At 37.4% G+C, this 24657-nt stretch overlaps 4 protein-coding genes across 5 annotated transcripts; 1 reads left to right on the forward strand and 3 right to left on the reverse strand.

Annotated features, from left to right (window-relative positions):
• Positions 1-864: 864 nt before the first annotated feature.
• On the reverse strand, positions 865-6588 carry LOC112146839 (zona pellucida sperm-binding protein 4). Of its 2 annotated transcripts, XM_024272866.2 has the most exons (13): positions 6453-6588; positions 4903-5044; positions 4701-4819; positions 4403-4517; positions 3843-3977; positions 3599-3771; positions 3450-3529; positions 3223-3356; positions 1622-1805; positions 1416-1560; positions 1276-1345; positions 1095-1205; positions 865-1021 (listed from the first exon to the last, which is right to left on the reverse strand). In XM_024272866.2, the coding sequence occupies exons 2-13, from the start codon at positions 4949-4951 to the stop codon at positions 882-884; spliced, it is 1455 nt and encodes a 484-aa protein (XP_024128634.1). In that variant the 5' UTR covers positions 4952-5044; positions 6453-6588; the 3' UTR covers positions 865-881. The 2 variants fall into 2 exon arrangements, with proteins under 2 accessions (XP_024128634.1, XP_024128633.1); XM_024272865.2 differs by lacking the exon at positions 6453-6588 and having other exon boundaries at positions 4903-5238.
• On the forward strand, positions 6239-14136 carry wbp2nl (WBP2 N-terminal like). The gene is made up of 8 exons (XM_024272867.2): positions 6239-6426; positions 7451-7559; positions 7639-7777; positions 7880-7972; positions 9022-9219; positions 9540-9650; positions 11460-11536; positions 13169-14136. The coding sequence occupies exons 1-8, from the start codon at positions 6368-6370 to the stop codon at positions 13220-13222; spliced, it is 840 nt and encodes a 279-aa protein (XP_024128635.1). The 5' UTR covers positions 6239-6367; the 3' UTR covers positions 13223-14136.
• Positions 14137-14364: 228 nt separating this feature from the next.
• Positions 14365-21023, reverse strand: LOC112146841 (heme-binding protein 1). The gene is made up of 4 exons (XM_024272869.2): positions 20568-21023; positions 17488-17626; positions 15880-16060; positions 14365-15543 (listed from the first exon to the last, which is right to left on the reverse strand). The coding sequence occupies exons 1-4, from the start codon at positions 20643-20645 to the stop codon at positions 15366-15368; spliced, it is 576 nt and encodes a 191-aa protein (XP_024128637.1). The 5' UTR covers positions 20646-21023; the 3' UTR covers positions 14365-15365.
• Positions 21024-22202: 1179 nt separating this feature from the next.
• On the reverse strand, positions 22203-23936 carry fmc1 (formation of mitochondrial complex V assembly factor 1 homolog). Its single transcript, XM_024272864.2, has 2 exons — positions 23618-23936; positions 22203-22640 (listed from the first exon to the last, which is right to left on the reverse strand). The coding sequence occupies exons 1-2, from the start codon at positions 23744-23746 to the stop codon at positions 22437-22439; spliced, it is 333 nt and encodes a 110-aa protein (XP_024128632.1). The 5' UTR covers positions 23747-23936; the 3' UTR covers positions 22203-22436.
• Positions 23937-24657: the final 721 nt, after the last annotated feature.

Here is a 24657-nt window from a genome sequence, read left to right on the forward strand (position 1 = left end):
AAATGTGCTGACATTTTGTGGAATCCATTCTAACTTCTACTCATGAGATATTTGGTCCATAGTGGAGTTAGGAGTGATCGTTTGAGGTTGTGGACTGATGTCCTTTACAAACAGGTTCCATTAATACAGACGTAGGATCCTCTTACAGACATTTTGCCTGTTTGTAGGTGACCAAATACTTACTTTCCACCAAAATCTGAAAAATTCTTTTAAAATCAATGATTTTCTGAATTTTTTTCTCATTTTGTCTTTCATAGTTGAGGTAAAAATGACTTATGAACTTATGAAAATGACAGAACTTGAACAATCGGTGGCTGCTTATTTTTTAAAATTAAGATGATTTTTTATCATTTGTTGAAAGCACTTTGAGATGTTCTGTAGCAGGAATAGTTCTTCATAAAATTGAGTTTGATTAGGAGTAATATTGTCAAGATGATGTTTTTTTTCTCCAATCAATTTATGAATTAATGTCTGAAATAGGTTTGATACCGATGCACTTTTAATTTTTGTTTTTCTCTGTTTTCATTGCTTGAAATAAACCAGAGGCCCATATTAAAAAAGAATTTTACAGGCTTTCTGCCAAACAATTATAATCAGAAATCACTGTTCTTGGAGGATTTCAGAACCCTTTTTCTTGAAGTTATAAACGTAAAAGCTTGTTTGCTTAAAGTTTTGCCCCTTGTAGAAACACTGAAGATTTTGGCTTTTTGTCTTGACCGTTCCTTCCTTTTCCTGAGAATAGTGAATGAGAGTCCAGTGTAAAGCATTGTTTGATCGTTTTATTCAGAACATTCAGCACAGAATATCCATCTTTTTTTAACTCTTAAAAAAAATCCCCTGAGATCAAAAGCAAATGAATGCAGATTCATATTTAAAGTGATTTATTGAGCGTGCTCACTGTGAACATCATACGTTTGCTGCCCCTCAGTCTTCTGACACCTGAACCTTAACCAGACGATTCCAAGAACCAGCACCAGAGCAGCTCCAACAGCAGAGAGAAGATACAGCCACCCATGAAACACTGCAAAAGAAGAAATAAAAATGATTTAAATGCTCAAAGAATTATGCAAACATGCTAGTATTTCCTTTCACACATGAAGTCGCATCAGCCTCAGTGCTGCCTTGCAGTAGCGGCCCAAAGGAGACGAGCTGAAGCTGATGAGTAGAAAGTTTGGTTTGTCTTCTTTGCCTTTCTCCCTCAGATGCTGAAAAAATGAGGAAAAGATTAAATAAAGACACCAAAACGCTATAATGGACTTTCTCAGAAACACTCACAGATCAAGGTGCAGCGCTGCGCACAGTCAACATCATCAGTGCAGATCTCCACCCAGCAGTAAAAGTACATCTAAAGGAGAGACTGCAGTTAGGGTTGTAGAAATAGACACCCGTGTTACGATAAAACACGATCCGGTCACCTCTTCCTTGCTTGGGTGGCCTGTATCCGGGTCCATGAAGGCAAACATCTTGACATCGAACCTCCTGACCTGGGAGTGGGACGTGGTCCTTCCCCGGTCGTCAACGGGCACGGAGCTCCCCAAGTTATCCAGAGGGTTGGGACATCTTATGAAGAAACAGTGAGACGTCTCGTTTTACCAGGTCACCACGGAAACAAGCTTCTTACCCATCATGGAGGAGAGTCCACACAGAGTGCTTGGATGAGGGATAGGCAAAGCAGTCTCTGACGCGCAGGAAAAGTGTGGGGTCGGGAGACGGCTGCACGATGGAGATCTCCACATTGACGGCTTTACGCAGAGGGACAGTCAGAGGAAGCTGGTCCTCAGGAATGAAGGACGTGAAGGAAGCATCTACAGGAGGAAAAGGGCAAGATCAGTGGTAGGACTTGTCTGGTCTGATCTTTTTTTTATCTATTGTATAAATGTTCCCAGCAGTCTTAATTATTATTATTCTGTTTTTAGACACAAAAAAGTCGTTTTCTAGAACAGTTTCTGCAGAGCAGCAGCAGTTCAATAGAAATTTGCCTCTGCGTTGTGGGCGGGACCAATAGAGTAGAGCAGGTGTGTCAAACTCAGTCGCACAGGGGGCTGAAATCCAAAACACATTTTAGGTGGCAGACTGAACAGGAAAATCATTTAGGAACACACCACAAACAAATTTTTAAACGCAATTTTTTAACATAGATAAAAAGAAAAGAAAGCCATAGATCATTATAACTGGTCTCTCAGCCTCCAAAATCGTAGCGTTGCTTCAATAGTGCAAAATAACATTGAGACGTTAATAAGAATAAAACAAAATGATCTGGAGGGAAGATTAAACTTTTATCCTGCCGGATCTGGCTCCTGGATCTCAACTTTGACATATGTGGCGTATAGCATCCCTGCCCCCACTCATTACTGAGAGCTCTCTGTTTACATTCTCTCCCACTAGCTTACAGGCTAACCCAGGGGTCTGCAACCTTTAACAGTAAAAGATCCATTTGGACTTTACTCATCAAAACTTATACAAAGTCTTATTTTGATACTACTGTGCATTCATTACAATGTATTCTTTAATAAAAATTATATAGTATGCTTCTTTTGTGGCATGAATAAAGTCTGAAATATAAAAAGAGACTAGCATTTTCTCAAAATGTGAAGATATCTTTTACATTTGACAGAAGCTTGTATGATTTCCTTTCAAAATAAAAAAGATGCCTTATGCCAGATTGGATCATCACAGGGCAGCTCTGGACAGCATAAGATAATATGTGCTTAGAACTAATAAAGGACCAGACTTTTTTTACCAAAGTTTTGCTTAGTATTTAAAATCTGTGTGTTCTGGAGGAAGCATAGAGAAATCAAGACGTCTTCAAGCCAGCAGGGATGTTAAAACCTTTAAATAGTATATCTTCTCAGTTAATCTCAGCCATAAACGTATAAAATTAACAGATCTAAATTAAATAAATGTTAATTTAGTAACCCTTACTTGAAAAAAATACTTTTATTTTATTTTTCTTTAGCCAGAGAGTCACTATGGAGAGGTAAAAGACCATTAAGTGGCTCCAGACCCGCAGGTTGCAGACCCCGCAAAATTGGGGTTTTGTTGCGGTCCAACAAAAATGGTGAGAAATATTGAAGCCGACTATTGAAATGATTTGAATAAAGAAATACGCAACTGCAATTTTTTGCTAAATTTTCTTTCAAATGCCAGAAGAAAATAAAATAAAAAAACCCACTTTGATTGGAGTGGGTCTTTAATTCCAGGCTGTGGAGTATTTTCCATTACCTGTAGCTATTCTCATCTGCACCTTGATAGTTCCTTGTGCGACCACAGGCGGGGGATTGGTCACCGTGTAGAAGGACCGCAGATCTTTGGCCCGTATTAGATCAGATTCCTCATATTCACACTCAACTTGGAGACTGAAAGCACAAGCTTACTTTCCCATCTCTGAAGTAATAGGATACATCACAGATAACTGCAACAGCAGTGTAAGTAATTTATGTCTAACATACCTAAATGGTGAAGGTCTGCTTTTACTTTTTGGAGGCAGCTCCTCCACTTCTACCTCATAAATCACCAGATCTCCATCCATCTAATAAACATGAGTGAAAAACAATCTTTAGGGCACTGAGCTTTAGCCTTTGTGACAAGCTTTCATTACCTTCATTTTTGCCCCACAGTCCTGGACTCCTATCTTAAAGACGGCGACGTCTGGGGTTGTGATTGTCGGGAGACACTGAGGCTGATCCTTAATCACAAGGCTGCTGGGATCGATGGGTGGGTGGGTGTCCGCAGCCCTCACGGTAAACACAAAGTGTCCATCCAGAGAGCATGCTGCCCAAAAAGTCAACAAGGTTGAGCGTTAAAACTCATCTTCACAAAAATGACAGAACAAACATCTCTACCATTGAGTCTGTAGTAACAGCTTGCTGTGCGAGTATTGTAGCAGCATCCCAGCTTAGTACAGGCATCCTCTTTGATGACTTGGTGGCCACACTGAATTTGCAAAGATTTCTCAACGATGCATTCACCAGGAAACGCTGCAGAAAGAGTACACTTATTATATTGATAAGTTTTATTCAAATGTGACAAAAATACAAAGTAAAACATGGATGCAAAAACTAAAATCTTGTTTAACTAAACAAAATATTTAAAAAGTAACAATTTTAACATCAAAACTCGAGTTAAATTAAGACATATTTGGAATAAAAACAAAAATAATCAATTTAGAATCAATTATATATACTTCAAAAGGAGGTTTGACTTCAACCATGATCTAATGATCCACAAGGAACAAAGTAAAGTTTAGTAGAGTGTCATCTGCATAACTAGATTGCAAAATGTTATACAGTCTTCTGTGCTGCAGGAAAATATTCTGAACTGCAACCTTTATTCAAAGAGTAAAACTAATGAAAAGCAAGTGTGACATCATCTTAGGGTCAGAAAAGTTAGGGCTTCTCCTTACGTGTGGGGTCGACCCTTGATTTGCTTCTCTTTATCAGAGGACAGCTGATGTTCACTCTGATCCATCGATCTTCTCCAGTCAGTTGGACCAGTAGAGGAAACACCACTTTGCTTCCCTAACAAAATAAGAACAATAATAAACTTATCTTAGAAAAATCTGATAATTTCCATGATTATAATCTGAAAACCACTAGACCACTTTTTTAGCTCAACTCTGTCAAAATCAGAGAAAATCTACATACACATTGGAACCATTTTCTGTTTTTATTTTAACAACTTTCATGCAAAAATGCAAATACCTCCACACGAGCATAGCAGCTGTCATATCTACCAAAAAACGACAGGCTGTGGTTGTTCTTCAACTTCACGCCACAGGATCCATCAGAACCAAGCACAGGATGTGAAGCACCAGCAGAATCTGCAGAACAGGACATCAACCAGAGTCAGACAGAGTGTTCTGGAACAAAATAGAAGAATTCAGCATTGATTCCGGAAATCCACCTCTGACACGCAGGTTGTCTTTGACCAGGGGGCCAAACGCTGCTCTCATCCCTTTCTCTGAGCACGTGACTGTGGGCAGCGCGAGGTGCGTCCTCTGCTCGGAGCTTCTCCTCCTCTGGATGTCTGAGCTGCAGCCGCACAGCTGAGCCGCCAGGGCCGAAAGGAAAGATAGCAAACACAGTTTTACGGAACAGCGGTTCATCTCCTTACACTTTTTTGTCTTTAGATTTGGGTTATTACTCCAGACACATCCGATTCTCACTCTACGACGCAGACAGAGGGTCACGTGACTTCTGTTAATTAGTGCTAATTAGTTCGCAGCCTGCGGCCTCCTTGCGTCAAACTGTGATTTTTTTTAAACATACATTTTTATGAAGACACACAACTATTTATGTGATTTTTTTATGTCTTTGTTAACAAATGGGTTCCCATAAATATTGTTTAAGTTCAACAATATTGTGCCTGTTTTCCGTAATTTGTCATAATTTTGGCTGACAATATAAAAGAAAAATATGGAAAACTTCTACACATTTCACTTTAAGTTCAAGTGATTTCAGAATGCATTATTTTTCTTAGCCAAAACTAAAGCTTGATATAATTATTTTAGCAGGCTAATAATACATCTTTTTATTGGAAAAACAGGAGTTATAACCTTAAAATAAAACTCAGCAATGGTTCTTAAATTCTTTATCGTATTATTTATTTAAACCCATGCCTTTAAAAATTATCTTTTGATCACAATTTTTTAGAAAAATATTAAAATATTTTCTACATAAATGACTCATGTCACTTAAAACATTTGTAATACTGACAAATAATAACTGTGTCTCCTAAAAATTCTTTTTCTTTATTTCAAGGTACTGTAAGACACAAAATCAAAAGGTTTTGTTAATCTAATATTAGATGAAGCTTTAGTAAATGGTTGAACATAGGGGTTTACTATGCTACACTTTTCATAAATCCACCTGACATATAAAAAAACATTTTCTCTATTTCTCCGATTTTCCATATTGGCAATTTTTAAAATAAATTCAATATATGGCCTAAACACACACGCAACATATATATATATATGTATATATATAAGTCAGGGACAACAAAGTACCAAAACACAATCATAATTGGTTAAAAAACGTTTATTATAAGAATAAATTCACAATTGGAAAAAAAACCCATTCAGTTGAATTAAAAAAACATTACAAGTATATTTTCCTTTATACACGCTCTTGCATCTTAAAATAATAATACTAGACCGTTATGATTGTAATTTATTGTTCCACCGAGGGATTAGGAAAATTCCAGCACTTTGTGTAAATTAATCCCTCGCGCGCATGCGCATATAAACAAAACAAAAACCAGCCGATCACGAGTCAGACGGATTGTGACGTAAAGCTCGTGACGTTTCTAGAGTGGGCTGACAGTCGTCTTTAGCTTGATCAACAGACAGCGGCAGGCACTTTTAAACATGGCTTTGAATCGAAATCATTCCCAAAACGGCGGAGCTTTGATAAACAACGGAGAAAGGTGCGTGTTTTCCGGTCAGTTTTTACCGCTGTCGCGTCCCCGCCTGGCTTGTTTACTTTTCCAGTGCGTAGTCAGCTAGTTGGCCCGAAAAACATTAGCATAGCTAACTTATTTTTCTTTCCTTTCGCTTTTATATGTGTCCAATTAATGTGTACAATTAAACATACTCTCCTAAAAACAGTAAAACTATCTTTAAAATCGACCGTTGGTCGGCAGCTTGTGTCATGATTCCGGTTTCGGTGCGGTGGCTAACCTGTTAGCTTACCATCAGACAAGAAGTAAGAAAGACGTTTCTCTTTGACGATATGTGGGACAACACTGTTATGTTAGAGATTTGTGTAAAATGATATAGCTATATTGTAAAATGAGTAAATAATAATATTTTTAAAACTAAATTTGGACTGGAATTCAACCAAATAATAGATTCAAAGTCTTCTAATATGTACATTTATTATTAACATTTCATTTGAAGTACGGTCTAAGAATTCTTTTATGCTAGGTTTAAATGTTAATATTCACAAATTTTCTAATTTTAGTTCCAGCTTTTTGTCTTTTAGATTATTAGTTATGTAAAATGTGTTTTATAACCAGGGATAATTAGTTATAGAATGGAAACGTTACCTCTGGATGACCCAAGAGATTTTATTTTCTGGTCTTCTAAAGTTAATTTTACTTTTTTATGTAGCTAATTTTTAATACCAGCAATTAAAAGTCGACAAATTGATTAAAAATAAAAACCTAAGATTAAAAACACACACACACACACACACACACACTGGCCAAATTTATCCCTGTGAATTCCCCAGGGTTAAAATGTTGGGTATTTAAATTAATTGTGTTTTAAATCTGTTAATCACACATTGATTTATTTTATTTATATATCTTATGTTGATTTTCAAATTGTTCAACAAACATGGCACAAATCCAGATTCTCAAACAGCATCAGCATATGTACTCGATTCTGTATTTTTGTGGAGATACCAAGCAGTTGTTCATCTGATTCTCGTTTTTCTTCTTCATCCAGTGTTCTAAGACAGTGCAAGAATGTGGAGCTGTCATTCAGTGATGTCACCTCCAAGACTGACCTACTTAAGGGGACCAAAAAGGGCACCATTTACTTGACTCCATACAGGGTACAAACGCATGCTAAAAACAAATTCAGCTTTTTTTTTGGATTCAAATTGTGATTTTGTTTCCTCCTTTTTGCTTTAGTTGGTGTTTGTGTCCAGCAATTCCAAGGATTCTCTGGGTTCAGCTATGTTCCCCTACTACCTGATGAAGGGCTGCAGCATCGAGCAGCCGGTCTTTGGAGCCAACTACATAAAAGGCACAGTGAGGGCTGAGCCAGGAGGTACGGGGTCGTTCATTGTTTTTACATTTTGCTGTTAACATTTGAGTACTTTTACATTTCCACTCTGGGAGGCATCAAATTGAAGTTTACTTGTTTTCTCAGGTGGCTGGGAGGGTCAGGCTAATTTCAAGATGTCCTTCCCCAGTGGAGGAGCCATTGAGGTGGGGCAGCATCTCTTCAAACTGGCTACAAATGGTTTGTGTGATGTTTTTAATCCATTCAAATCAATCCTTATTTTTTAAATCACAAGTATGCATAAAGAAAAAACGTTAAAAGCTAGAATATGGAATTTAAGGTAAAAATAAAATGTCAAAAAAGAAAAAAGTCAGAAGAGATGAAAAATAAATAAATTAAATTTTAAAAACAACATAAAATGTATGTTAAAAACTTTTAAAAACAAAAGAAAAATATGTAAAATAAAATGACTTATTATAAAATGATGAATTAATGTCAAGAAGTGATTAGATTTAAAATGTCTGTTAAGAATAAAGTGTTTTAATGCCTTTTCAAGTGGACTCCATCTAGAATACTTACTTAAATATGAGTATTGTTATATAGTTGTTATACCTTAGCTTAGTGGTTGCCACAGATTGAGCAGCAACCTCTGAGTTTATGGTCAGATCGGGAAACATTCAAAAGAAACTGTTCCGCTAATAGCAGAAGCTGAGGAAGAACTTCCTAAAACAATTGCTAATGTGCTTTTTTCCTCTCAAGATACTATATCAGTGAAGTATCAAAACATATCTTTATGTTTCAAAGGCACTTAAATCTAAATCTCAATGTGAAAGTTAATTGTACAAAAAATAAAATAGGAAGGCCAAAAACTGAGCCTTGTGGAACCCCACACACGGTAGCAGCGAGTGGCAAGAAAAAGACTAACATGTTAGATTATAAAATTACCTCACAAAACTGGTGTTTACAAAGTAAAAAAAGTCTTTTGTTTAAAAAAAAAAAGCTTAAAAGTATGACATAAAAAACAAATGTAAATGTTGGAATTTTAGCAAAATAAAAGCCGATAGTGAATGTGAGAATTAACCAAGAAGTTAATTTATGTTACATTGTTGGATGGACATTCAGATGCTCTCAGATAGTCACATTAAGGGTTAGCTCTAAATTTTTTAGTACATTTAAAGATATTCCTAACATGCTGGACAGTGTGTACATACCATATGAGACTGCCTGTCTTTTTTGAATCGCTCATTTTAGACACATTTTTAACATTTGAAATTAAAATTTCTGTGCAGCTTCTCACGCTCCTCCAGCCCAGAATGGCGCCGCCTCTTACGGATACCCCGCACCAGGAATGATGAATGGATACGGCCCGCCTCCACCTGCTCCTAATGGCTATCCGTACCCACCCCCACCCCAGCAGAATGGGTTCTACCAAGGCCCGCCTGTTGTTCCCGGCAATATGGGATACCCTTATCCACCAGCCGCTGGAGGTACCGAGTGAGGAGTTTTTAAAATGAATGACATCTGTGCGTTTAGTTTCACACAAATCATTTTACATGTACCAAACCAGCAGGATAGTTTCCTTTTTTGTCTTGGGAATAAAAAAAATATTTTGGAATCGGTTTATTTCAAGCAATCAAATAAAAAAAACCCCAGAAAAATATAAATCGAAAAATCAAATTAAATAGGAAAAGTCTTTCACCTAAAAAGTCCCTTTTTGCTACTATATTTTCATGTAACTGTCATATTCATTTACCTTTAGTGTTGCATCTATAATAAAAGTTATTATTTTTTTGTCTCCGTGTTGTAGGAATGTACCCATCTGGTTTTGACTACATGGCCCCACCTCCCCCCTATCCCGGACCCCCTCAAAACTGGGCTCCACCTGCTCAGAACTGGGCAGCACCACCTCCTGTTGCAGGTTTGTTATTCTCCATTTGCCCCTCATTTGTTGCTGTTTTCGATAAAATGTGCTGTAATGCAGTTCGGACCAAGTAAACAGACCGGCTTTTATTAAGGCGCAAAACTGAGCAACAGTCGAAGCATCAGAAAAATCCAACAGACGCTGTTTCTGTCACAGAGAAGTAGTTTTCTGCCAGTATCGATGCAAAGTCAGTATGAAAAGTCACTTTTCTCGCTGTCAGAATCGGCTGATTCACCATAAACGGTCAAATATTTATGGTATTTCAAAGAGCGTGTGATATTTAGATGTTAAGGGAAAACTATTTGAGGTGCAACTTCTTCTTTTATCTTAGATTTTAAGTCTTTTTAATAACCGTTATTGATTAGTAAGCATGAATATTTCTCCTTGCTCCTTCCACCTTCATTTCCCAAGTCGCTGCGTACTAAAGTGTAGTAAGGCACCACACTAGGACACATGAAACTACGGGGAGTTTTCAGTTCCGTTGCTGTAACCTGATGATGCCTGACGGTTTGCACAAGCTGGGGCTTTTTTCAGTTCTGTCTAAGGAGGATCTGGTTGAAGCAGTGATGCACATGATCTGAGTATTTTCACTCTTTCCTTTAACAAATTAAATGGTCAATTTGTGTGCTTACATTCACTAAAGTAATAGCAAACACAATATGAAAATCTACAAAATATGTTTGAAATTTTAGAATTTGATAAAAAAAATGCATGATGTTTTAGAGCTGTATGGTGGTGTAGTGGTTAACACTCTCCTCTCAGCGAGAGGTTCAAATCCCAGCTGGTAGTTTTCTGAGTGGAGTTTGCATGTTCTCCTCATTCATGCATGGGTTATGGGTTTGCATGATTTCAAGGGGTAATTTTTGACTCAAATGGTCCCTTAGGTGTGAGTATGTGAGTGTGTGCTTGTTTGTCTCCATGTGGACTGGAAAGCTGTTCTGGAAGTACCACGTTTTTACACAAGAGTACCCGGGTAGGCTCCAGCAATCTGAACAAAAATGAAAGCTTTGGAAGGATTTAGAGATTTTATTTGAAAGACTATCATAGATTTCTTGGAAATCTAGGTTTCCAAACCTTCACTTTCTCTCCATCAAGCTCTCTTCCTGTTCATTCTGATTCTTAAAAGCTGAATTTGAGTGTCAGTTTGTTCGCTTTTGGAGAAAGGTTTAATTTTCGAGGAAAATTGTTTTTCTCAGCCTTCTCTTCTCTGGTTTTACATGACATTTAGGAAACTGGGCTGTTGAGAAATCTGGTTACCTCAGCGCACGCAAAGCGATTGTTGCGACTGAAAGATTTCCACACTCTCCAGGATTTCTCGTTTTTTTTAATTTTTTTATTTATTTTTTTATTTCCTGCTCTTTAAGTATCTGCGCCACTGCACCCTTCAGATGTGATCCGTCATCCTCAAAATGACTCAGTTCAAAGGACGCCAAGAAGAATGGGTGCCAGTGTCACTTTGATTAAAAATCAAAATGCGTCCGTCTGTTTTTATAATCACCGCCGTCCTGCTGGGGGTAACACAGAGGGGACAGTTCACAGAGGGTGAGAGTGTGGGTCGCTCTGTCAAAACTAAGAACAGATGATCTGCCCCCTGACAGCTGAGGAGTTTGGGTTGGATGTTCTTTCAGTCTGTTTTAATGAGGACTCTAATGTTTCCTGTGAGAGTGCTGGTTGATGTTTGTCTGGAGGATTCCTGCTGCTGTCATTTGACTGCATGACTAACGCTCCTTCACTGCTGTCTGATGCAGCGCCTGTTAGCAAACACAGCCTTGTTCCTCACCTTTTTGCGCATTCTTCCTCGCACAGGTAACCCAAAAGCAGCCGAAGCGGCCGGCAGCGCCTACTATAACCCCAACAACCCACACAGCGTGTACATGCCCATGGTAAGTTTCAGCGCTCCGTCCTCTAAACTAACCTTTTGCAGGCCACGGACCGGTTTGAATTGGACAATATTTTTAAGCTTCCAGTTTCTGAAAATCTATTTTCAAAATAACATGTTTCTACAAGAAATTTAGTTTAAAAACGTCTAAAAATATCAGTAGATTTTTAGTATATAGATGATGAAGATTCAATGTAACAAAGTTGTTAATTTGTAGAAGTTGTTTTTGATTAAAAAAATCCATAAAGGAAGCATTACATGATTTTTTTTTGTTCTGTAGAATGTTATTTTAACACTCAAGTCAGGCTCTGATTATCTTTCAGGGCAAAAAATTGATCATATTCTGTCTTTACATAAATACTCATTCATTTGATATTTTTTCAACACAAATGAACATTTTCTGAGGTTAAAATTGCTGAACCTAATTCAGCCTTCCTGTAGGAAAATTCTCAAATGTCCCTTTTACAAGTTTCCACAAATCAGCATCTTTATTTGATTGAATCTTCTTTCTCTGTTAAATTGTTTGAACTTTGTAGTGAAGATTATGGAGAGAAAATAGACTCACTCTGATTTGTTTGTGCGTAATTTTTGATTTGTGCATAACTGGATTTGTGCGTGTGTATTCTTGATTTGTAACTTGTATAATACATTTCGTGCATAAGCAAACAAAATACAAAATAAAATAAAAAAATACCTTTTACGCAGCTTGAAACTAATTACACATGTAAATCTTTAAAATCTTTAAAAAGTACACACGAATCACCTCAGTTACACATGAATCTATGGTGAGAATTATTTCACTTCTCATAAATGTGTCCATGAGTGATGCGTTTACATACTACTAGAATGCTCGTTCATCAGAGTTTTCTTACCAGTAGTCTCCAAACTTTTTCAGGCTACGGACTGGTTTAATGTTTGACAAGGTTTTTATAGACCAGCCTTTACGAGGCTGAAGTGGGATTTTTTTTAAGCTTCCAGTTTCCATTAACTTTTCAGGGTAAAGTTTATCTTCATCCACTGCAAAGTATCTGCAGCTGCTTTAAACTTTTTTGTTCACTAGATTTCGTATAGGAACCATTAAAATGTGACATAAATTTTCCTTTAACCTGTAACTGTCAAAGTGGGAGCTAAAATTTCACACGCCAACTTCAACCTTGTCTGACTTTTAAAGAAAAAAATGGTTACTAGAAATGTAAAAATTCATAAAGGTGAATCCACCGTTTGAGCAACTTTATTAGCAGCATCCTTGTAACATTAGACACCTGGTTATTGGATATTATACATTATTATTATTATTATTATTATAGTGTGTGGGAGAAGTGATGCAATAAAAATGCAGATTTATTTTATTTTAACATTCTCTTCAATGACTCTTCTGTAAAAAAAAAAAAATCATTGCAGCTGCTTTAAGAAAGTAGCGGATGGATTTTTGACTTGAGACCGAGACACTTGACGTGTCAAGAATGAGTCGGATGTGTTGAAGAGAATTCAGGTTTTCCTAAATAAAGCTTCCTTTAGAATCAGATTAGTAATAAATCTATAAAAATGTTGTTTTTTGTTTTTCCTCTGTGTGGCCCGGTCCCAACTGTCCGGGAGTTTCGGACCACTGCTCTAAATTAGCTTGAATCTCCTGCAGGAAAGGCCCCCCCCGTATGCGCCTCATCCAGACTCTGAGAAGAAAAGCAACTGAGGCTACAGCCACCACTTCAACACTCCTCATGCTCCCGAATCAATTCCAAAGCAAGTCTGAAGGTGCAGATCTTCACAGCTGCACAGAAAGCCATGCGTTGGAACGCTCGGAGACGTCTGTGAAGCCTATCCATACACTCATTATTATGGGTTTTTCTTTCTGAACAAATCCCTCTTTGAAATGGTTTTATTCCTTCCTAACTTAAAAAGAATGAAAACTACTTTTCTTTTCCCAAACTCAACATTCTCAGTAATGAGTTCATTTAGACTGATTCTGTAACCTTAAACCTGCTTCTGTTACAAATTGGAAAGAAGACTTTAGTGTTTCCAGTGTGTTTTGTCAAAGATGGATTTATTCAAATGTTTAGCTGCAGTAAATTTATAAATTTAATGGCTATTCTTATAGTTATGGCACTTTGTGGAGATTTTTGTTGTTTCAAAGTCACTTCAAGTACAACACTTGTACTTGTGCTTAAATAACCTCATTTATTTTTCTTCAGAAAAGGCATTCTGTTTTCTCCCATCCTTATTCCATGAGTACTCAGAAAGTTTCTTTATTTGAGGACGAGTTTGTGCAGTTTTTGAAGGTTTTCCTTTTAGCAAAAGAATGTGAGGATGAACTTCCACAGCTGGACTTCAGTTTTCAGGTTCACAATAAATAGGAGAGGTTCTAAGGAAAAAACAACGTTTCAGGAAAACAGTTTAGTCACTACTGCTGACGTCATTAGATCTGTGTGGAGCAGCGATCACCTGTTTGCTGGATGATTTGCACAAATGTTTTGGAAAGATGGAGGGAGGCGGGGCTTACTTGGTTTAATCAGATGTCTTTATATTAATATCTCTTTTGCAGTTCTTATTCTTCTTGCTGATATTTGTCAATAAAATTCTAATAAACTATTATCAGACTTAAGTTTATATTCTTGACTTTTCTACTTCATCATTTTGTGTTTCACTGAATTTAAATAGATACATTATGATTAAAATTGACTCCACTTTTTTTATATATTCTTAGATATTTTCATATTGGGTATAGTGAATTAAAATGTTACATTTCTCATTTGCTGGATGTCAAAAGGTGTATGAATTTAAAACACTGAAAAGGAAAAAAAAGCGTCCTTTCACAATGAAAAAATGAGATTCAAATATCCTTCCAAAAATGTTTTATTATGAATTTTTTTGGACATTTATTTCACTCATTGTGGAGAAAATTGTGCCGTTTTGATCAATATGGCTGTAGAAGTGTCAAACTGCCACAAAAAAAGGAAAATTAAAGAGACTCCGCTAACGAACCACATGCTGTTACTCTTGAATGAGAAAAATTCACGTTTTTGCAGTTTATAGATCCTCTAAAGTCACTAAACAGACAAGAAATGCATCTCAAACTCATCACATACCAACAAAATGAAGAAAGTGATGAAATATTTCCAAACAAAACCACATTTTAACATAGAACTTTGTCATAATAAAAACAGCATCATCAGCATCATTTTATTTTTTTTCAAACATATAAAAGCAACAATCGATAAACGAAATACACTCACTGAAAACATTAGTCAATCAGTCCTTCATAAATGATCAGTTTGGAAAAAATACAATATAGGAAGAAAAATACAATATATTTATTGATAATCAATATATATGTGTATAGGCAAAATGTTATCATCCTAATTATTATTTAATTTAATTCTTCTTGTTCCATAAGCCATGAATATCTTATTTATATAAATCTAAAGAGGAAGGTCAGCATTTGTGCACATATTTATTCACTTTAATATTTAAAATTGAAAAACACAAAGACTACAACAATATTAAAGAACTATCCACAGCTGCTCACTCACAACTTCTCTAGAGTTATGGCTCAATTCCTGTTTGTTTGCACTTCCTTAACAAAGAAGAAGTTCAAATTTACAACAGATTATTTCACTGAAGTCATAAACACAACTCCAAGATTTGAGATGACAACGTCGACAAAGGTGGGAGCTTTAATATTAATATTTCTTTTCAAATTCAGAGATCTATGTGAGAGTTAAATCCAGTTAAAAGATTGTTGTGTTGGAGGGCTTATGAAAGAGGGTTGAAGATGTTGAAAACCTGCAGTTGAACGGTACAGAACTGGTGCTGTGGTGTGACCAGCCGCAGGACGTCTATGGCTCCTCCTGTAGAAACCACACCTCATTTCTGCGCCCGTAAGGCTTGAGCGGCGGGTCGTAGCTGCAGCAGAAGTACTGCTTGCGCTGAAAGGGGGCCGTCTCTCCCAGCATTCGAGTCAGGCGAGAGGCCTCTGCTCGGAACTCGCTCTCACCGGCAAAACCACCGAACTGTCTGTGGATGAGGAAGCAGGAAATTACTAAGATCTCCTTAATGTTATTATTTAGAAAAAAAAGGTAGAAAAGGAGGCCCTCATTTTGATATCACCACCACTAATTTAGAAAGAAGGCAATTAAAAAAAAACATTTTTCAAATATTAGTAATATTATGACTTTTGTCTATGCATTGTTCCATATTTAAGTATATAATAACAGTTTTCCAAAAATTATTCTCTCCAGCTCCAAAAAAAACATTTTCTGGCTCCAAACATTTTAAACATCTTGTGTTCTCTGGTTTATGATTTTAAAACTAGGCGGTTCATAAGGACAAAGGATCTGAAATGGTGCATACAGAGTGTAGACGGTCATGCCGGGTCGATCCTCGATGCTGATGGCTCCGTCTGTGGGTGCTGGGGGGTTTTGCTGGTACATGGACGGGATTCGGATGCCAACTGCCAAACGCCGAGAAAGGACGCCGTCGTTCCGTGGATAAACTGTGATGATGATGGGAAAAGCTATACCCATGGCTTCACCTTCAAACAACAGGCAATAGAAGGCAATAAATACAGGAATCTTCAAATTTTGACTAAAAACACAAGATTTTGATGTCAGACAACATATTTTTGAGGTTTTGCATTTGTGCCATCTTTACAATTTTCATATTTCACTGATTCTATGTAAGATTGGGCATGAATTTCATATTTGGGTGCAGTGGTTCACTGCCTCTCACCTCACAGTGAGAAGGCCCTACAGTAGTTTGAATCTCCACTGGGATACGATATATAATTTTTTTTTTGTTCAGCTTCCTCCTACAGTCCAAAACTGTGTACCATGAGTCAGACTGGCAACCTGTTCAGGGTGTACCCCTCCTTTGTTCAACAGTAGGCCAGGTGACCCCAAAAGGGACAAAGCTAGTTAAGAAAATGGATGGGTGTTTCCTCTGTTATCATCTAATTGAAACTCTGTTTAAATTAGTGGACAGCAATGAATTTAGTTTTTAAACTGAAACATTTTGAAGTAAAGTTTGATTATAGGCAATCTCTTATGAAAAAAAAAATCACATTTTATATTTATTGTACTGTGCATGGCTTCTGCCAGTGATTTTATTTAGTCCCCGGCGAACAGAGATTTCTTCAGAATCCTTTTACAACATTTATCACGTTAAAGCAGGTCAAACTCAATCGTACAAGGGGCCAAAATCCAAAACACACCTCAGGTTGTGGGCCAAACAGGATCAACATTTACTGAACACTCTAAATCTACATTTTTAAAATCTTTAAAACCATAACTTTTTAACATAATTATGAACTAGATATATAGCATTGCCTGTGATAATGCTAGTGTGAAAGCTGTAAGCTGAATTTGGCCGCTAATAGCTGAAAACGCTGATGCTAATAGCTGAACACACTGAAGCTGATAACCAGTTAATATAATAGCTAAATGTCAAATTAGCCTAAAAAACGAAAACATATTTTTTAGGTTAGCCAAAACAGCTAGCATGTAGCGGAGATATTAGCTAAACTCCAAAATAGCCTAAAAGAATCTTAGTAAGTGAAAAATTAATCCAAAAAGCTAGCAGAATGCCAATTTATAAAGTTTGTAACTTTTTAACATAATTATGAATAATAAAAACAGGCGGGAATATTATTCCAGAATGAATCAACTTAAACCCTAAACAAGTTTCAATATTTTACTTTTCATAAAAATATATTTACGGTAGTCATAATTATACAAGTTAAAAATGAGAGCAAGATAACATCGGGCCATTAATAACAATAAAATAAAATGATCTGGAGAGCCGGATAGAATTATCCAGAGGGCCTGATCTGGTCCCTGGGCCTTGACTTTGACACCTGAAGCTCCTTTACATCTACATTCTACATTGGTCTTGTGAGGTCACCTGAAAGGTCATTCATTCATTCATCTTAGACATCAAGAAACCCCTTCTTGAGCTGCTTACCTTGCTCATTGCTGCCGCCGATGTACATCAGCAGCTTTCTCACCAGCTCTCCGGTCACCTGGTCGTAGGTTCGGCCCTCGGAGGAGATGGAGGCATATTTGGCAGCGTCATAGCGTCTCACCTCGTAGCTAACTCCATTCTAGAAGAGAAAATACAGCTTTGGAACAAGAGGGACAAAAACGCAGAAACTGTTAAATGAAATCATGGGATTTCAATGGAAAGCTTTATACTTAAAAAATAATGTACCGGTAAATGAGCAAAACAAAAATGAAGCAAAACGGTTTGAACTGTTGGAAGAAAAAGAGAAAGTCATTTGGCAGCAGCAAAACAATCAAAGTTTTGTGGTCTCTCACTTAATTTTTTACATTTCTTACATTTTTATATATTTAAATCCAGTAAATGCTTTAAAATGAAGTCTTTACAGTGGTATTATCTCAATATAAACTATTTTTTTGCACGTTTATTTTTTTTATTTTTTTACACGTTCCAACATGTTGAAATGCATAAAATGTTCAGAGATAAGTGCTTGTAAAACCATTTATATTGTTTTTAACACATTTTGCAGTTAATGTTACGCTTGCATGAATGAGCTTTCTTTATTCAGCTAAATATCTTCAGCTAAAATGAATTTTAAGCCTGGTTTCTGTGTGTTTTTGTAACAATTTAATCCTTCTTAATCTCTTTTAGTTTTAGCATCTCCAGTCTACATCACTTCAACCGGTTTGGCATCCGTCTGTGCAGACTGAAGGAAACAGACTCTGATGAAGTATATTTGTCCTGATTTGTTTTATTCCTGTTTTCTTCTGCTCTGCAGGGTTCAGTCAGCTTAAAGAGAATAATGACCAGGGATGCTGGCTGTTACATAACAGTACAGAGAAAAGGGGGGAAAGGCTCACAACCTCCATGCACACAGCTGACACTACAGCTCTGCATTAAATGTGATTAAGTGGGGTTAAGAGGGAGCGTGGTCAGGGAGCATGCTGCTGAGGAATAATTGGCTTTGAAGCCAACAGGATGCAGTTTTCAATCCAACATGTTTATAGCTTCTATTTATATGCAGGAATTCTATAGGATTATAAGAGTTTTCTTCTTCTGTTTTCATGTAATGAACGATTATCTCTACATGTAAGCATATTTTTACTCATATACGGGCTTCTTGGGGATGCTTTTTCTGCTTCCAGGAACATGTTCTCTGTGTAAATGAGACAGGGAGACAAAATAATCTCACACAGTTAAACTTGTGACAGGTAAACAGGCTTCTGCACCACAATTAAGAGTTTCTGATCTGTCCGCGCTGCCACCGGGACTGACATTAAAGTTGTTTATGGGTCAAAAGAAGGCACAGCAGTGCAATTAATTTGTCACGCGCCCGTGGTTGCGTGGATGTTTGTCGGTGCCAGCTAGTGCTGAGTAATTAGTCCGACCCGAACGGGGTACCCTGAAAGGTATAATCAACACTGCGGCTGCTCGGATGATTTGTCATCTGATTTTGAAACAGTGTTCTGTGCTCCTTAACAGACCTCGAGCAGCATTTCACCCATATGGCACTGCGAGTGTGTGTGTAGTGTGTGTGTGTGCGCTCTGCCAGGTTGTTCTGTGCCAGTTTTTATTAAATGTGTTGGACATCAAACTGCTCTTCAGCATCATTCTAATGTGGAACTTTCAGTGGAGGCATGAAAGACTTTATGAGGCACACCTGTCCAACTGCTCGTTGACACAAATCTGTAATCAACCAATCACATGGCAGCAACTCAATGCATTTAGGCATGCAGACATGGTCAAGATGATCTGCTGCAGTTCAATCAGATCATCAGAATGAGGAAGAAGGGTGATTTAAGTGATGTGGCTGTTTCGGTCAGACAGGCTGTAGTATTTCAGGAACTGCTGACCCCAAATCATCTCTAGGGTTTACAGAGAATGGCCAGAATAAGATAAAATATCCAGGGATGATGTGGTTAATCCCAGAGGTCAGAGGAGAATGGTCAGACTGGTTCCAGCTGATAGAAAGACAACAGTAAATCAAATAACCACTGGTTACAACCAGTCTGCAGAAGAACCTTTGAACCCACAACACGTCCAACCTTGATGCAGATGGACAACAGCAGCAGAAAACCACACCGGGATACCCCTCCTGTCAACTAAGAACAGGAAACCGAGGCTACAATTCACCAAAACTGGACAGTAGAAGATTAGAAAAACGTTGTCTGATCTGATGAGTCTCTATTTCCACTGCAACATTTTGATGGTAGGGTCAGAATTTGGCATCAACATCATGAAAGCATGGATCCATCCTGACTTGTATCAACAGTTCAGGTTGTTGGTGGTAGTTTGATGGTGTGAGGATATTTTCTTGACACACTTTGGACCCCTTAGTACCAACTGATCCGACGCCACAGCCTACCTGAGTATTGTTCCAGACCATGTCCATCCCTTTATGACCACAGTGAACCATCTTCTGATGATTAGACAACATAAAGCTGGAATCATCTCAGACTCTTGAACATGACGAGTTCACTGGACTCTAATGACCTCCACAGTCACTAGAACCCAATAGAACCTTTGGGATGTGGTGGACTAAACTCTCTGAAGAATATCTTTTATTGAATCTATGCCACCAAGGATCAAGGCAGTTCTGAATCAAAAGTGTCAGGTGAGTGCAGACGTGAATCTACACTTCTGTCATCTTCTCTTCTTTTTTAGATTTTCCATTATTTTTTCCATCTTCATAAGAGATAATTAAACTGCAACATGTTGCTTTCAGCACATTTTCACGCTGGATCCACAGAGCATGGCAGAAAGACTTTGGGCATCGCTTCAGTGTGCTCAGGCCACGCTCTCCTGTGCGGGTCAGCAGGCATCTTCACAGGTCACCAGCAAATGACCATCAGGCTTCCTGGCAAGGTTAAAGAGGTGGCAGCAGCAGCAGCAGCAGCAGATAAGCCACTGAAATGTCTATAGAATGCCCATTTGAATGCTGGGAATTGCTTTTAAGACTAATCACGTCGCTGCATCTTTGCAGGAAAAGAGGATTTCTGTGCGTAATTGCAGCTGTGTGCGTAAAAAGGCACACGTCTACTTACCTTTGTCTCGCTGCTCAGCAGTTTGTATTCCGTGTCCTCGGTGTTGCCGAAGAGAGAATTTTTCAGCATGTTAAACATGACTTCAGAAAGGTCACGGCTCCTCTGTCTGCTTTTCCTCGCTCTGCCTAAAAAGACGCTTTTGGTGCGTTTCCTGGCTTTTATATATATATTTAAAAAAAAACAAAAACTAAAGAGGAATCTAAACACCAAAAATTGCAAATCCCCCTCTAAAGAGGAGAGTGCACTTCCCTCCTCAAACAGCTGATATTTGTCCCTTTTCAGGGAAGGTCGGAGATGCTGAACATCCAAACCAGCGAATGACCAAAGCAGCCTCCAGCGTGATTATGGAGTGTCTCCGCCTCCTTAAGTTCTCTCTTTTTTGTCATGATAACTGGAGATATGCCCACTCCTGTCACCACCTTGCTTTACCTATAAGTAGATTTCTCAGTCTAACTTCCCAGCACAGAGAAAGAAATTCTGATTTGATTAAAAAAAAAAAAAAAACCTTTTATTTGATAAAAAAAAAGCTTCATTTCAGCCTCCCTGTCGGGAGGTTTCTTCCCTCCTCTGCTTGTTATGGCAGCTTTTCTCCATTTAGAGAAACACAAGCAGATCTGGCTTCAGAAAAAGATCAATTTTGACACTGGCTGTTACTTTGTCAGGATGAATTGGACTTTGTTTCCTGAACTGTGCGTTAATCTGAAAAGCAAGAGCATCCTTTTTTCCCTCCTCTCTCCCTTTCTCTGTTCCACTGCGAGTTGTGTTTCTTCAGGGAGAGTCTATTTTAATTCAGACTGAAGGCAACATTAGTCACAAATGCAGAGTGAGAGGAAGGGAAGCATTAGAGGAAAAAAAAGAGACCTGGATGAAGAAGCCGTGGAGAGAAAGACAACAGAAGCTGCCTGTGATGCACACATATTGTCAAAGAATGGAAAACAATGAGATCCTGCAGCTAAAAGGGTTTTTTCAAACACTTTTAATGCAATATCTTCCATACAATTGTTAGGAATTATAAACTAACATTGAAATAAAAAATATATATTTTTATTGTTGTTGAATTAGTTTAGCTACAAAAGCCAAGAGATAAAAAACAAAAAAAATCATTTTAATAACTTGTAGCTTTTATTTTAGGCATCTCAAATTATTTCATTTTTTTAAATAAAGTGAAATATTGGAAAAATACTTGAAATGACAACACATTTCTACAACACAAATCTGCAAACACAAATCTATAGACAAGCCTAAATTCTAACTACACTTCCAAGTAGTTTTAGAATATAAAAAACATTGATTTTAGATTAAGAAATTAGACTTTTTATGGTTTTAAAGATAAACTCTGATGAAAACTGTGTTTTTAAAATGTTTTTGTGGCATTTTTATCATAAAAAAAATTAAGCTCAAAATTGCACTTGTATTTTTTATTTAAATTGTTCTGAATAGAGAAGAAAGCTTGTAGCTTGTAGCTGTGGCAATCATAAGATCCCCGTCGGCGTCTCACTTCTGAGCTGGCATCTGCCTCAAATCAAAAATCAAAAAACAGTTTTTGATTTGGGCTAAAAATTACATCCTAAAAGACCACTGAGAATTATTTTACAATAGATCAAAAGATGACGCACAAAAGAGAACCAGGTCAAAAATAATCACATTATCACAGAAGTTTATTTATTCACTTTCAACAATAATAAAGCATATACAACTCTTGTTACTTTTGTCCATAATAACAAAAATATCTTCACAGACCCCTGTTCAACATCTCTGTTTGAATGTAAAGCACATTTGTCCAAGTGTGTCAGTTCCGTCAAATGTAGCACAAATGTCTGATGACTTTAAAAGTCTTTTTTTCCTCCATTGTAGGATCTCCGTTTGTCCTCACTTCTCCCAGCCTTTTCCTCCTGGCTGTGTGGGGAGCCTGAGCCCCACCAGGCCAGCTACTTCCTCCGGGCTGCGCTCTCCTTTGCCGTGATAAAGGTTGTGCAAAGCCTGGTGGTTCCTGCTGGACGCCAGCAAACATAGATATGTGTGTGAGGCGTGGAGGGCCTCCTGCTGGGCACGGCAATACCTTTCCCCCGTCACCTGTCGGAGGAAAAACAGCGAGGTTTATGTCCATCTCCTGCATCGACAAGAGCATATGGGTAAACCTATGCACAGCCTCCAATGTACATTAATATGCCTCATCACTCGGTGTCTTCACAAAGAAGAAAAAAATACAAAATGACAAGCGAAACTTGCTTCCAGCTGTTTTTTAAAATGAGTGACCAACCATGTATTGAAAAAGCCATGGTGAGCCATGCTCCTCCAAGCTTGAATAATGTGGGCTTGAAGCCTGGACGCTCAAGAAGAGATGTAAGCACAATCCAAAGCACTTACTACGACTGGCAGACAGTACGAGTCCAAGTTTAATGGAGTAGCAGCAGTCAGAGAGCTAAATAGTGGGATGTTCTTCACTTTTAGTGGATATATAGAAACGTTTATGTCAAACCTCTCAAGTAAGCAAATCTGGAAGACATTGATTCATTTAAAAAATAAGTATGACAACTAATGTAAAACATACATAAAAACAGGTAAAATAGATAAATAAAAAATATTTTTCTCGTAGCGGATTAATAGTAATTTATTTCCAAACTTAAACACTTAACAAGTTATAATTAAAAAAAGTTAGGGGTTCACAACAACACAAAACAAAACTTAAATTCTATATATTATTGAGATTTTATTAAAGCCACGAGAAGACCCACAAACCATCTATTAATGTTGTTAAAGTTTGTAGTCATTTATAGTGTGTTGTGAATTCATTAGCATAAACTTGCGGCTAATGCTAGCTTGTCCTTCCAGCAGTCACCTTGGCAAACAATGTTCACAAAAAGTTTCATTTTAGCGCATTTCTTCTGTCAATAACTCCGTTTTGAGCCCAAACTTTCAGCTATTGAGTGTTTTTTTCATTTGACAAAACAACAACGACTACAGACGTTTTGGTTTTCTCTCTCATGCATTTACTGGTGGTTAGCATGCTAGGCTAACATTAGCAGTGATGAAAAACAGGGAAAACTGACCTTATTTTTGCGAAATTGATCCATAATGTAGCTGTACGCCAGTGATCTTTTGTAGCTTGGACCCTGCATGGCCCGTAGTTCTTTTAATATCCCCCTACAGACTCTTAACGGGGATGCTAGACCTGCCATGTCTGCGTGTGTGCAGCAACACTCAGGCTAACTCAATCAAACTCGGTACAATCGATGTGTTCAGTGACCGCAGGGTGGCGACATTTCACGACAATTTGTCATGATCGTTGGTCTTTTTATTTATTTATTTTTTTAATTTAAACTCAATGTCAGTACAATATTCAGTGCAATACTCGAGACATTTCAGAGTCTAACAAAAAACAAAAAATACTAATGAACAAATAAAAATAAATAAATAAATAAATAATGAAAACATACTTAGTCAACAAAAGAAAAAAAAAAGAAAAAGTAAAAATACTAACCAGCTTAGCTCCAAAGCCACGCCCCCTCAGAGGAGATTTTGGAATCAGAGGATTCAGATCAACAGGAAAATTTGCTTTTTAAGACATTCAGGTTGTTGGATTTTGGTTAGAAAACTTAATAATCAAAATTAAAACACTACTGGGAACATTTTTGAATAAAACAAATTGTCATAGGGGGACTTTAAGACATCCAGTAGTTTTAAAAGAAGTTAATGTAAATAAAATATAGTTATAGTTCAAACTGGTCTAAAAAAACACATTTAAAAACAGAGATTCAAAACATCATTCTGTATTTGATTCTAACGCATACAACACTCACCGTTAACATCTCATATTTTATTGGCGGGCGTCTGTCAAAGTCACCTTCAGAACCCCGCCTCTAAAATTACATTTTCTATTGATAAAAATCTGGATTTTTGTGTGTTTCTGCTTGATGTTGTAGCAGTTGGCATTCTTGTCTCTGACTGACAATAAATGAGTATATCAACATAATAGAAAGTGAACTTAGACTTGCCATTTGCATAAATAACTTTCTTTCTGTCTCATCTTGAAAGGTGGTGGGTAGAAGAAACCTTACATAACCCCACCCCTGTCCAGTTATCATTTTAT

This window comes from Oryzias melastigma, linkage group LG8 (genome assembly GCF_002922805.2).
Source record: "Oryzias melastigma strain HK-1 linkage group LG8, ASM292280v2, whole genome shotgun sequence".
NCBI lineage: Eukaryota > Metazoa > Chordata > Actinopteri > Beloniformes > Adrianichthyidae > Oryzias > Oryzias melastigma.